This window comes from Cololabis saira, chromosome 1, assembly GCF_033807715.1.
Source record: "Cololabis saira isolate AMF1-May2022 chromosome 1, fColSai1.1, whole genome shotgun sequence".
NCBI lineage: Eukaryota > Metazoa > Chordata > Actinopteri > Beloniformes > Belonidae > Cololabis > Cololabis saira.
Window position 1 is genome coordinate 37,925,990 of NC_084587.1, and position 13,502 is coordinate 37,939,491.

Below are 13,502 nucleotides of genomic sequence, written 5' to 3' on the forward strand. Positions count from 1 at the left end.
TGTTATTTTTCTACAGCTTCCCATTCACTGCATCTATCCCTCTTCTCATTCTTCCACCTCGCCGCCATGCTCCCTTGCTGCTGAAATAGTTTCATACAAATAAACGCTGGACACGGTCTCTAACCTCAGTGGTTCGGTCACAGATGTTGCCATGATGTCGCAATTTCCATGATGGGTTTAGGAGTTTAAAAACTTAACTGTGTTATCACCCGTAGCTGTTGAGAAAGCACGGGGGAGGGGGATTGTTTTTCTGTTACTTGCTCTTTTTTGATTATTTGCCAGGAATGATTCAGAGCCAGATAAAGATGACATTCAAGGTCAGAACAACAGTTAAACCAAGAGTTCCATGACAATGAACAAGAGCAGCGTAATTACAGACTGATTGAACTTTACACATCTATTTCTTGCGTGTAGAAAGTTGTCTTCATTTCCAAGTAGCCAATATTGATGCAGGTTGTATTTTATGAAATGTTGAGGCATTTGGATTAATGCCTGGCTTCAAACATTTGTGCCAGAAGGAAACTTCCAGCATTAGACAAGTCATAAACCTTTATCTGAGATTATTACAGTCTCTCTCCACTCGTCTAACTCTATGTAACCACTTTACCACACTGTACTATTATGTGTAAAAAGATTTACTGTTATTTTTTTTTATCGCTTGAATAACACTGCAGCTAATTATTTTCTCACTCGTCTGTTTCTTTCCATTTCTCTTCAGGATGATTGTTTGCAACCAGGTGATGAAGTATATCCTCGACCGCATAGACAAGGATGAAAGGCAGGCAGCAAAGAAGAAGAAGAAGGAAGAGGTTGTTGAGGCAAAGAGGAGGCTGGCCAATGCTAGCAGGCTCTCCTCACTGCTTTACCGACACAAAGAGAGCCTCAAGATGGAGATTTTGAAGAAGCGAGCGCTTCTCGACAAGGAGCTGCAGCTCCAGGCTCAGGTATAAACAAGATGTTGTACATACATAATTGTGAAGCTCCTGGGTGACAACTTTAACCCTGTTTATCCTGAAATTGCAATCTTCAGGAGGAGCTAAAGAGGGATCTGTTACGCATGCAGAGGGAGAAGGAACGGGCTCAGGCCCACCAGGCAGCTCAGGCTGCCGCTGCCGCCGCCGCTGCTGCCCACAACCAGCACCAGCAAACTCTGTCACACAAGCACGGCTTCTCCTCTCAACACCACCTCACCACCACCGTCACCTCCACACACAAGAGAAAACGGGAAGAGGAAAGGGAGATGGCAACAACAGCCAAGTCCAAGAAGAAGAAGATGATCTCCACTACAACTACAAAGGAGAGCAAGAAGGATACAAAACTTTACTGTATCTGCAAGACTCCCTACGATGAGACCAAGTAAGATGATGCTCTGAATAATTGAAGGCAACATTAAAGCCACAGTTAGAAAAAAATATTGCCTGGCCCACATCCCCCTTAAAATGTGTCTTTCAAAAACAAGGAAGGAAGAAAGAAAGAAAAGAAAATGCATTCATTATAGGGGCTTTAGCATCTTGTCCACACTCGCATTATTGTGTAAAGCACATCAATCCACGGGATTTCTCTGCCGCGGTTGGAATAAGGAGCTGGCTACTGCACTGGTTCGGGCAGTGTTTCCCCATCCTGCTCCTCGGACCCGCTGCCCTGCTTGTTTGAGATATTTCCCAGCTCCAACGCACCTGGCTCAGATTAAAGGGTCATTAACAGAGGTCGATGACAGGTTGATTTGGTGATCCAGGACGTACCGACGAAAGGGGGACATTTAAAACGCGGAGGGGAGTGGGTCCAAGGACCAGGCTTGGGAAACACATTAGGTTAGGGTTAAGTGACTTGTTGCCAGCTGAAATATATTTATCTCTTCAGTACTTTTCCAATGGGAGGCTCTTATCTATTTTCCTACTACAACACTGCAGATTGGGTTTTTTTCCCTTGGGGACCCCCGACAGCTCAGGCATGGTCCATCACTGCTGTAAAAATAAGTTGCATATTGAGCCCCGCCCTCAGATATCGGTTGTGTGGATTCGTTTACCAGCGCACAACTCCACAATGGCATCTTTTAAAAAAAAAAAAGGAACAATGAAACAATCAAACGCACACTGCAGGTGTGATTGTAACAGAGAACATCGAGTCTACTAAATTTACCGTACAAATGTAGAAGCGTTCAACACAAAGTGAAACTTGCTTGCCATGCTTCAGCGTAGACAACTTGACAGAAACAGATACAGAAAACACTACTACTATAAAAAAAAATATTACATTGCACTCTGACTTCCATTTGGACATTAGGAAAAGTGTGATGGAGCATGTTTGCAATAAGTCTAACAATCTATGAAATACACCAAGACAAAATCTCCAAATGGTTAACTTTGAAGGTTTAATCAAAACAAGACAAAACAGCGAAAACACATAGCAAGCCAGATATGTAACAGTACCATCTTTCACATACCACCGTTTACCTGCAGCCCGGGACTATTCTCCATCGGCGGCGTTACCAAGTTTCCACTCCGATGAAATGTACACCCGCCTGACGGCAGACTTCATCATGCCGATATAGGGATAACATGTCTTTCAACGCATTCTGTTACACGGTTAATGTCTTGTGACTCGTCTTCCCTCCCCTCAACTCGGCTTCAGGCACCAGAGACGCAATAACACGCCTTGCAATTACTTACTGCTCAGTGCCCGTTAAACACACGTTCTTCATCCAGGGAAAATAATGGGGTCTAATCTAAAAACGCTAAGTAGGGTATTACTTACTGGGCCAGCAAGAAGCAGTGAATTCAGCTTCAATCTTGCATCTCATTTCTTCTTACCAATGAGTACAAGTCCGTCCAAAGACCTTCATTTGCCCCCTTCCTCAGTCACTCTCTTTTTGTCTTCCTCACTTCCTCTCTTTGGTTTCTTTGGCACCTCAACTGAGATGAACATACCATGAATAGTGAGCTAGCTATTGATGGCTAAATAAAAGGCCAATGAAACCTCAGAAGGATATTTAAAGTATGATTTTAAGTTGAAAACTTGTGCAGTGTTTCTTTAAATCCAGGTGGTGATAAAATTAAAAATGTCAGACAACATGCCACTCTTCTAAGCTACTTATAGTAACCGTTCTTTTAGCATTTATGGTTTAGAGGGTTTTAACCAACGTCATTTTTGCTCTCTGAAAAGGTTCTACATTGGCTGTGACCTTTGTACCAACTGGTATCATGGAGACTGCGTGGGCATCACAGAGAAGGAGGCCAAAAAAATGGACGACTACATTTGTGTGGAGTGTAAAAGGGGCCAGGAGAGCAGCACAGAGGAGCTGTACTGCATCTGTCAGACGCCATACGACGAGTCCCAGTAAGGAGCTGCAAGCGTGTGTGTTTGTGTGTGTGTGCATGACGCTTTTTTTTTTAGTTGGAACTTAAGAAAAAGTGATTTGAAAGAGTAAGTATTAAGTGATTTTTACAGGTCACACTGCGGCTCAGGGAATCATGATCTTTTTGGTGTTGGATATTATTGTTAGTGAAGTAGAGCTACAGAGGACTTGTGTCTTATACACTTGAACTGACGCATTAAAGCAAACAAAGCTGGTAAAGTCGTCTTCGGTCGGGCTGGTTAGAATCATTATTGCACTATGAAAATTGATATTTCAACATACGTTTTATAGAAACGCTATATAAATCATAAATTCTAAGACCTCATTGGCTGATTGGGAGCCAGGAGCTTTCTGCACAGGCGCAGGCGTGCTTGATAGGAGGCGGGCGATGGAGACAGTCAGGGGAATTGAAAACAAAAAGATACACGGATAGAAAAAATGTCTGGGATAAATTTGAGGAAATAGTAAATCAATATATTTGTCGATGTGATGGATTAATGTTTGTTGTTCATATACCTTCAGGCAATGATATATCAATAGCTGACCTTTATTTATTTTATTTTTAAATAAGAAATTAATAAAAACAAATCTGGCATCTCTCTTTATCGCTGCTTTGTCAACATTTCCTTAAGAAAAAAATGTTTCAGTGCTCAGAGGTTCAGACTTAGGGGCTCCGTTTTGCCAAATGTATCAATCGAGTCTCTGACTCCTGCTTTTTTGATTAACATAAATGAGTTATTTCCAGAGAAACATATCATTCTTTTCATAACAATTTAATGATCCGCCTTAATTAGAAGTTGTTTTTTTTCTTGTAATCTTCACAGGTTTTACATCGGTTGTGACCGTTGTCAGAACTGGTACCACGGTCGCTGTGTGGGAATCCTCCAGAGCGAGGCCAATCACATCGATGAATACGTGTGTCCTCAGTGTCAGTCCACGGAGGACGCCATGACCGTGTTCACGCCGCTCACTGAAAAGGACTACGAAGGCCTGCGAAGGATCCTGCGTTCCTTGCAGGTAAGCAGCAGGCTTAGAGGGACTGCACAAACTCGCACTGTAAAACTGTAAACTCTTGTTGGCAAGAAAACTGAAGCTGCAAAGTCTATTAAATGAAGGTTTAGGCTCCACTACGTCACTGCACTCTCTGAATCAGTAGATGAATCAGCGGCAGTGTTGTAGTAGTTCTGTTATCAGAACAAACACACGGGTCCTGGTTGCTCCCCTGCAGCTGAGGATCAGCAAACAACAGTCCTCTGTGTCTTATCTCCTGGGTTGGGCTCCTCTGCTCGGACATCTCAGTGTGTGGTTTTTTTTTAATTTATATGTTTAATCTTTCCTAACATCCCTGCTTTTTTTTTTCTTTTTTGCTCTTTCTTTTTATTTATGTGAAGGAGAAAAAAAAGGACTGGGTACCAAGAGAGAACATCTGTGTTGACCCACCTGCTTTCAGTGTAATTTTCACTGTGATGTTTGTTTTTCTTCTATGGTTTCAGCTTTCTAAAGTGTCTGTATCTCTCTCTCTCTCTTTTTTTTTTTTATCCTTTCCTCCTCTGTAGGCACATAAAATGGCGTGGCCGTTCCTGGAACCAGTGGATACACACGATGCGCCGGACTACTACAGAGTTATAAAGGAACCAATGGGTGAGTGGAGAAAATGTGTTAAAGTGACAGTTACATCGAGGTTTGAGAGATTCCCAGTGTTGCTATTTTCCTGCATTAGTTATTAACTTGCCTGTGGTCTTATTTGGTGTGAATCTGAGCCGTTTTGGCACGCATGTTCCCTTTACAGGTCTTTATTATCATCACTCAGCTCCTTTGGAAGTTGTTCCAATGTTTGACATTTTCCGAAAAGCATATAGAAAACATGGAAGTTGTTTAATTCAGATCCTATCCCCTTTTTTATTTATTTTTTCCTTTTAATAGGCTGATTGATACGATCTTGATTGGATGCAACTAACACATAGCTAGATGTTTCTGTTTTTAATGTTGCTCTACTTTTAATGTACTGAATAGTCGTGTCATCAGGAGATGACCAATAATGAATTTTTATGACTGGGATTAGAAGTAATTCCTGTTTGGGAGATTAAAAAAAGTGTATTATTTTTATTTTATAATAGATTTGAGCTTTGGAAGTAACACCTAGGCTCTATCTTACACATTAAAATCCAGCCGTCAGTAGGCCAACTGGGAGGAAGCCCTCCAACTCAGATCAAACCGGCCATGTAAATGGGGACTTGCGTCAACAGGGGCTTTTTGAACTTCCACACAAACAAACCGTTAATGAGCTGCTCTGGGTCGGCCGGACTCCCTGTGGAAAGCGACCAGGCCCACACTTAGCTCCTGTTGGCCTGGTCGTGGAAACTCTAGTCCCCCTCACTTCCACCGCAAGAAAAAGACCTTGTTGGTTTGCAAAAAAATGAAAAGAGTATTTGGCTGGTGTGGCTGCACCCTTCTGCTAGTTTTATGAAGGGTTTTGAGATGAAATCTGATGACGGAGAAGAATGAGGCCTTTGATATTGACCATGAAGTTTGTTAGCCCGTGGCCAGTTGGGTGGGGATTAAAGGGGCTAAGAGTCGGATATGTTTGTTTGAAACGCACCCCTGGGGATGCTGTGTGGAGCAACCAACCGGCAGCAGCAGATTATGAAGCCTCTGCTGTTGCCAGTTAGTTTCCTCGCTAATGCAGCCTTCCCTCCCCACAACCAACCTGATTTTACAAGTTCACTGACACTAAAGGCTACTTTTAAAGGGAAGTCTTGAAGTGGAAACAGACATTCACAATGTTTTCAGGCATTCCTTCGGTCTTGTGTAAAAGGTTTCCCTTGGTGCTTTCCGACAAACGGGTCACATCTGCGTAACTGACGCGGAGGCTGAGTAGGTCGACGTTAACGTCAGCGGAGGTTTGGTTTTTTTTTTTTTTTGCCGTCACACATGATATGATGCTCTGTCAAGCACATACCACATAAGCTGTAATTATTTTGAAAATGGCTTGCTGATTTGTGGAACAAAGTCGATTTAGAAAGCCAGAATATTTATCTGCTGCTTCCACATTGGGGTTTTTCTCTGGCAGGAAGTCACTTAGGTTTGTAGGGTCTTTTTGTGCTCACATTTTGCATGCTGCATTCAGTCTGTAACCAAATATTTGTTCAACCCCTTTTTTTCCAGACCTGTCCACCATGGAGGAGAGGTTACAGAAACGCGACTATGTCAAGCTGACAGAGTTTGTAGCAGACATGACCAAAATCTTTGACAACTGCCGATATTATAACCCCAGCGACTCGCCCTTCTACCAGTGTGCCGAGGTTCTGGAGAACTTCTTTGTCCAGAAGCTCAAAGGCTTCAAAGCCAGCAGGTAAGATGGTGCAGAGCATGGTATTCAGCACTGAGCAGATGATGAAGATGAGGCAAAAAAAAAGTGGAGCCTTTCTCTTTGTTTTTCTTAACCCGAGAGTCAGAAAGAGCCAAGCCTGATGACTGAAAGACAAAGTTAGTGGCTGTTGTCGCGTTTAACCAACGCTTACCCTCCTGCAGGCAGGATCGGTAGACTTGTGAAAGCACCTGTATTTTCTACTGCACAATACTATTAATTGAATTTTCTCTCTCGTGGATTCTCTTTGCATTTTGTGTTGTTTTTTTCTTATTTTTCATTTGTTGCCCTTTTAATTTCTCGAGTTCTTGTTCACCACAATCTTTGCTTGGCCTCTGGAGCAGTTCTTTAAAGCAGCAGACATCATCAAACCTTCACAAGTCACGTATTTAATTTGTTTTGAAGTAAATCATTGTGTGTTTGCAGACACATCTGTTTTTCTCTGCACAGCTTTCATCACAGCCAGCTACCGTTTTTACCAACATCTGCATTTCTCATACATTCAGTTTTCATCTAGTTTTTTTTCTCCTCCTCTACTCAATAACACAAAACCAACTTGGGCTTTCACCATGTTTCACCATGCATTTTCTGCTATTATTCATCCATAAGAAATGCATTTAATATCCTTTCAGCACCGGCTGTTAAATAAGAAAACACATTGCTACTTAAATTAAAACTGACTTCTTTTTAAGTTGTGTTGGAGACTCTGCTCAATGGTCGTGCCACTAAATTCACCTCACTTCACTTCATTGCGGTGTCATTTTGATTTCTTTGGATGGATGCACACTACAAGTTTTAGCAGAAGGATGATTTGTATTTGTTTACTTCTTTTTTTAAGCTTACCTTGACTACAGCTTCTCATAGTCATCCCTGATGTAAATGTGAAGTCCTGCACATTCCTGCACTGTAGCTATGAATATTTAGCATCATGTCTTAATGGTTAAGGAAAGCCCACTAGGGTTTACCGTGACCGTTACAACCCCACCCACCCCCCACATACACACACACATCCAGGCTTGAAAACAAGAAACCAACAGAGCATCTCACAGAGTGGACTGTGTGGGAGCATTTAGGCGCTAACGGTTGCTTTGGTGCAGCTCGTCTTGTGGTTTGCATCCAGTTTTTGTGCCAGAATCGGTGACGTGCTTCACCCGCATGTATTGACTCCATCCATTCTTTCTCTCTCTTGCAGATTGTGATGTCAAACTCCTGGGTGCCGGGGTCACTCTTAAACAAAACATAATTCTCAATCCTGGATGTTGCTGTTTTTACTTGTATAAAACAGCGTTAAAAACTTTGTAAGAAAGTGCAGGTGAATCACACGTAGGTGTGATGATCTTTGTATTTTAAAAGCAAAGCAAAAAACAATCCTCCTATCTAATAATTGCAGCCATGTTGGTAGCACAAAACATTCAAGGGATCATGTATTTTCTTACACTCTGATAACAGATGACGTTTTTACTATGCGGGTTGGATTTGAGGCAAAATATAAAAATTGTGTTAAAGCTGTCATGAGATTTAATTGGAAAAAATTCTCACACACAAAGCATGATCTTTGTTGTAAACTTAGACTCCACAAACACGCGCTCATAACTTATTATTTCATTTGACAGAACCTTTTATTTCTTGGTCATAACAAGCTGCAGCAGAACATTTCTTTTTTTTTTTACCTCATTTCTAAGCAGAGAATTTGAAAAAAAAAAAAAAGCATGCAACATTTATCATCATACTTTTATTGTTTGTATCCATATGTCATGTTTTATGTTTTGTGAATAACTGTTTTTATGTTCTAAAGGAAATAATGGTAGTAAGTGTAAAGATAGATATGAGAGAAGTCTAGCTTAGCTTTTCTGTTTTAAATATGAAGAGCTTGGAGCTGTCCATGTTAGAAAAATCAAAAGCAGGGGTATATGCAGTACATTACTGGGCAGACATCACACCACGCATTTCAGAGACATTTAACCAACATGGCTGCTTGGTCTACGTCAAAGTATCTGACCCACTGGCATCCAATACATGTTTTGTTTTTTTTGTATTTTGCCCTATTCATATTTTTGTCATATATTGTAAAAAGCTTTTAATAAAAAAAAAAAAGGAAAAACAACAAGAAGATTCTCCACAAGACTCTTCCTCCTGTCTCTGCCCGTCTCTCTAGGTCCCATAACAACAAGCTACAGTCAGCAGCTTCTTAGTTCGCTCCTAAAAACTGGGTATCAAAAAGACACACCTTTTGAGTGGTTAGGAGCCGTCTGGTCGGTGTCGGGCCGCACCGGGACCCGAGTTCACCCCGGAGAACAGCGCGCCTTCTCCACTCCAACACTGGTGTCCCCTCCCCTCCACCATCTCCACCGCAGCGCTAAGGGGGGAGAAGAGGTCCGCTTTCCTTCTTCAGACCAGGGGGACGGCTGCTGCAGGCTCCGTTCAGCCTCACGTGTTCACACCAGTGTAGCCCCTCCATCGAAAAGAAGATGGAGGAGCAGGACTACCGATGAGGTTACTGAGGCCGGGTGCTCGGTGGCAGTCCCAGCTCACAGCAGCAGCAGACTCTGAGTTTCTTCTGTAGCTGTCATTCTGTAGGATTCATTTTCATCTGTCTGCTACGGCAAACTTCTTGTTCTTCCCAAGACACTATTTCATTTCATCCTTTCTCGTCAGATTCAAGGGTTTTCTCCCTCCTTCAAATGGAAATGTGCAATTTCACAATGTGGAGAAATGTGCAGCTTTCACGGTGCTGTGAAGTTCTCGTATTTAACCAGTGCATGCCTGAAAGCAGCGTTTGTCGGTACTGAAAAGTAAAAGGTCACTCCTTGTCTGACAGTAGAAGGACAAAAATAAATTTAAAAAAATCACAAGCCCACTTCATTCAGCACGTTTTTGGTGCATTTTGTAGGATCGCCCTCCATGTTTCACCCATGACTCCAGTGGACCAGGTTACTCTAACAAAGGTTTTGTTGTAGACTTCCATGAACTTTGAACCAGCTGCATAAAATGCAGTTGATGGCAGACAACACTGCGTCTATCGGCAGTACATTTCACAGTACATTCCCTATCAAAGTAACTCTGATGCTGGGCTGAGTGACTCAAGAGTTGCACATTTTGTTTGAAAGCAAAGATGCTTTCATGTTATTTCCAGAGGGAAACACCCCGGACAGGCCATCCCACCCACCGCATCCGGCCCCTCTTGACCTTTTTCCATGTAGTGTTCTGACATGCAAGTGAAAATACTGGCCCAGTGGTTCTTTTTAGCTTAGCTTTTTGAAGAAAGAAAGGACATCGCAAGACCTTCAAAGAAGGTGAAACAGGCTGCAGAGACTTGAAAGTACTGTAGCTCCCTCCATAAAGAGATTCATCAAAACGTCGTGTCTGCTTCTGCCCGTTCTTCTCCCGTTGTGTTTCTTCCACCATTGAAGTTGATAGGTTGGCTCACATGTGTCTCTCACTCTCAGAGCATGGTTAAGTAATTGGATAATGGACTTTTCCACTCAGCATCATCTCAGTTATGTTGTGGTCTGTGGGACAGCGGCTGGGAGGAACCTTGAGTGGAGACTGGGGGAGTCTTTGTACCGTGGGGTTTGTATGAAAATTTTATAGCTGCATTTTTTTAGCATATCTGGGAACATTTTTGTAATCTATAATTTTTGTAAGAGGGGAGCAGTTATAAAACGGTTACAGTTGTCTTTAAATTGACTAAAATTTAAGAAAATTAGGCAGACATTTCTGTTTTGCTCCCAAGTTTTTAAATTTTTGTGTGTTACGAGTTGAGAGATGATGTAGCCTCTGTCTTCTTCCCCATGTTTCTTTCTCGCTTGAATGCCCATCTATTTGTAATCAATGATAATGTGCTTTATCCACTGTTTGTAATCTCTATTGTATATTATTTCTGTTCAAATATGTAGAGATGAAAGATTTTTAGAGCAGTAGAAACTTTTATTTTTCACTATTGGAACCAGCAACAAAGCCCTTCTGTATATTTCAACTGTATTTTTTTGTCTTTAATTGAAGTGGACTCTACATTTAGGTAAAATTGCCCTTTATATATAAAGTGCTACAAATTGTGAGCATAAACGTTTTGAATGGGGTAGAGTGACACAGTAACTTGTACAGAGATTTTCTTTTTTCTAAGAAACCAACCAGTTCTGCATAACTTCTATATTGACAGTGCATTTCTTGTATTATTTATTCATAATGATGAAAAGTTCTCCGTTTTTCTTTTGAGTAATGTTGAGGGAACGTAACTGCAGATGAAAAGTATTCTATGTTTTTCACAGATTGTGGCCACTCTGAAGAGATTCTCTTTTGTACTCGATAGGACATTTCATCCTAGAAAATAAAGTAATGTTTTGAAAATCCTGCTTTCTTTTGCTCTCTTACGCTCGTGAAATTCAACCTGGGAGGAAAGTGTTTGCAAGTACTCCAGTTTGTTGCTGTTCTTTCTTTGTTTTTTGTAATATATATAAATTCCTGCACAGTTCTTGCATTATACAAGGAAGTAACGACCGTCTATACGCCAGACTGCTTTCATGAACGAGCAGAAAACTGGGAATGTCTTTGTAAAAGAGTAAAAAAAAAAGCCAAGCCAAGAAATAAATTCAATCTGTTCCTTTTAAAAAGGTAGATTTGTAGACTGCATTGTAAACAAATGAACAATATGATGCCAATATTGAAAGAAAGGTTGATGAACACACAAAACACAGCAGAGACGGCCTCCAATAAAACATGATGGAGGTTTTATCACGCTCTGGACTGCTTTGCTGCTCAATCGGAGGCATCGAATGTTTACACAATTTAAGAGTACAATGTAGTGATGACAATTGGAAATCCATGTCTTGAGGAGAAAATCTTGGAGCTTTCAGTAGGATGGCAAAAGTACACATCCAATAGCGCAAAAGAATATTTGAAAATGAAAGAAACAATAAGCCCAAGCATAAATCCAGCTGAGCTGCTTTTAAAAGATGCTCCACTATCCGCAGATATTAAATCTAATACAGGATGTCTCCCTTCATAAGGCACCGTAGACCTTTGAGTAGGACGGGCTTCTATCAGATGTTGATCATTAGCAGCTGTGCAGGATAATAAAACATATTGCAAGAATTTTGAATCTCTTCCAGGTTTGTAAGAAAATCATTGAAGAAGGGACACGAAGCTGAGAGATGATCTGGTCACTTTTTCCAGAGCAGCATTTATGGGATCACTCAAGATAGTTTGGAAATGTTTAACGAAAGCAGCGGATGAACAAGTTCGAACTGTCAGGATAGTCTGCCGTTGCCGCTCAGCAGGGAATAACAAAAGAATAAGTTGAGGATCCTACTTTAACAAAATGAAAGGCATACCAAAGGCTCTTGGTTGCTAATTTGTGGTATTTATCGACAAACCCAACAGAAACCTTGTCATGAGCAACACTGACATGAGTAGGCATGATATCCCAGAGGTTTTTTTAAGACCTCACTAATATGACAAGTGTATATACATTAGTGAAACTCATGTTTTGGCAGAGCCAAGTTGAAGGAAATGGTTTAACTACAGTTGCAGGGGCAGAAAGGAGTGAAATTTGAACCTTCATGTTAACTTATCTGTAGGTAAAGGTGATGGGAGAGTGCTGAGAGGCCGGGTCGTGACCCCTACACACCCACAACTATTCCTCTGATCAAATAACCAGAGTGACAGCTCCAGCCACCTCCAGCTTTGATGTTTCACTCCCCTCTCCCCAGCCTCCACGTCTTTAACTCGCCACTTAAACCACTAAATGGATCCAGAGATTGACACTGACGCTGAGAGCACCGCAGATGACCGCGAGCCCGCAGCCGTTCGGTAGCTTTTCACACAGGAAGCAACTCCAAGATATTCCCACCTCTGTGAGGAGGAATGTCCTCCTGCTGCGATAGTAGCCGCAATGTGGAGCGGTCTCCTGTTTCCTGCCCGCATGCATCTGTTCCCTCCAGCGCTGATCCCAGATAGAGGCTTCATCGAGCCTGGGAACTGACCAGAGCTGACAGACGTGCAGAGGGAGGGGGGTGGAGAAGAGACTCAGCACAGCCTGCCTGGAGGCCAGGCTGAGAATTTAGTTGTTAAAGTCCAAACTACAGTGATTAACTCTGAAGTTCTTCTCCTGCAGTCCCCTGGGAACGGTGGCGAGGATCAGTCAGTGTGACTGCGTGAGTGAAGGGTTGGGTTTAAAGATAAATAGATTGCTCGTATGAGTACAAAACAGACATGTTTTTATTGAGATCATGCATAGTAAAGCAATGCAAGAGTTCAGTGCAAATCTTTTCCATCTCATAGGAAGCATGGGGTGCTGCAACAATCAAGCTTTTACATGAAGCCGTTCCTGTAGAAACACACCCCCCTCCACTGCTTCAGTTCTCTCCACTATTTTGCATAACCTCCTCCATTCATCCTCCACTTTGCCCCCCCACCTCCCCTTTTCCCTGAACCTGCCTACATATTTCAAATAGCTGTTGTGAGTTTTGGCTTCCCCACAGACTTTGTGTGTGAGCAAGAAACCACCAAGAACCGTCCCAAAAAGGGAGCTGTGACGGAGGCATTTCTTTGTGTCCAGGTGTGGAGAGGATCAGATTCCTGCGATTAAATTAATGGCTTGGTCCCAACAAAACCACACCTCCTCTTCATTTAGAAAGGGCCCCCTCATTTTAGATGTCAGGCGCCCATTTCATCATGGACACATAATTAAAGTTAGAAAAATAAGCCGCTCTCATGACCAGCAAAGTCTTTCTGCTATCTCCCCAACTTTCCCCTCCTCTTCCCTTTTCACTGTAGCCCCTT

General features: G+C 42.1%; 1 protein-coding gene across 5 annotated transcripts in view; it reads left to right on the top strand.

Moving 5' to 3' along the window:
- LOC133444451 (nucleosome-remodeling factor subunit BPTF-like) overlaps positions 1-11,049 on the top strand; it is a 51,815-nt gene extending 40,766 nt beyond the window's left edge. For 4 of the 5 annotated variants that reach the window (XM_061722251.1, XM_061722265.1, XM_061722257.1 and 1 more), the window contains 7 exons: positions 719-944; positions 1,031-1,356; positions 3,163-3,336; positions 4,180-4,372; positions 4,912-4,996; positions 6,521-6,707; positions 8,878-11,049. In XM_061722251.1, coding sequence (XP_061578235.1) covers positions 719-944; positions 1,031-1,356; positions 3,163-3,336; positions 4,180-4,372; positions 4,912-4,996; positions 6,521-6,707; positions 8,878-8,914 — 1,228 coding nt within the window. In that variant the 3' untranslated portion in view covers positions 8,915-11,049. Of the gene's footprint in view, positions 1-718; positions 945-1,030; positions 1,357-3,162; positions 3,337-4,179; positions 4,373-4,911; positions 4,997-6,520; positions 6,708-7,914 lie in introns of all 5 variants that reach the window. The other variant, XM_061722271.1, reaches the window with a different exon arrangement.
- The last annotated feature ends 2,453 nt before the right edge of the window (positions 11,050-13,502 follow it).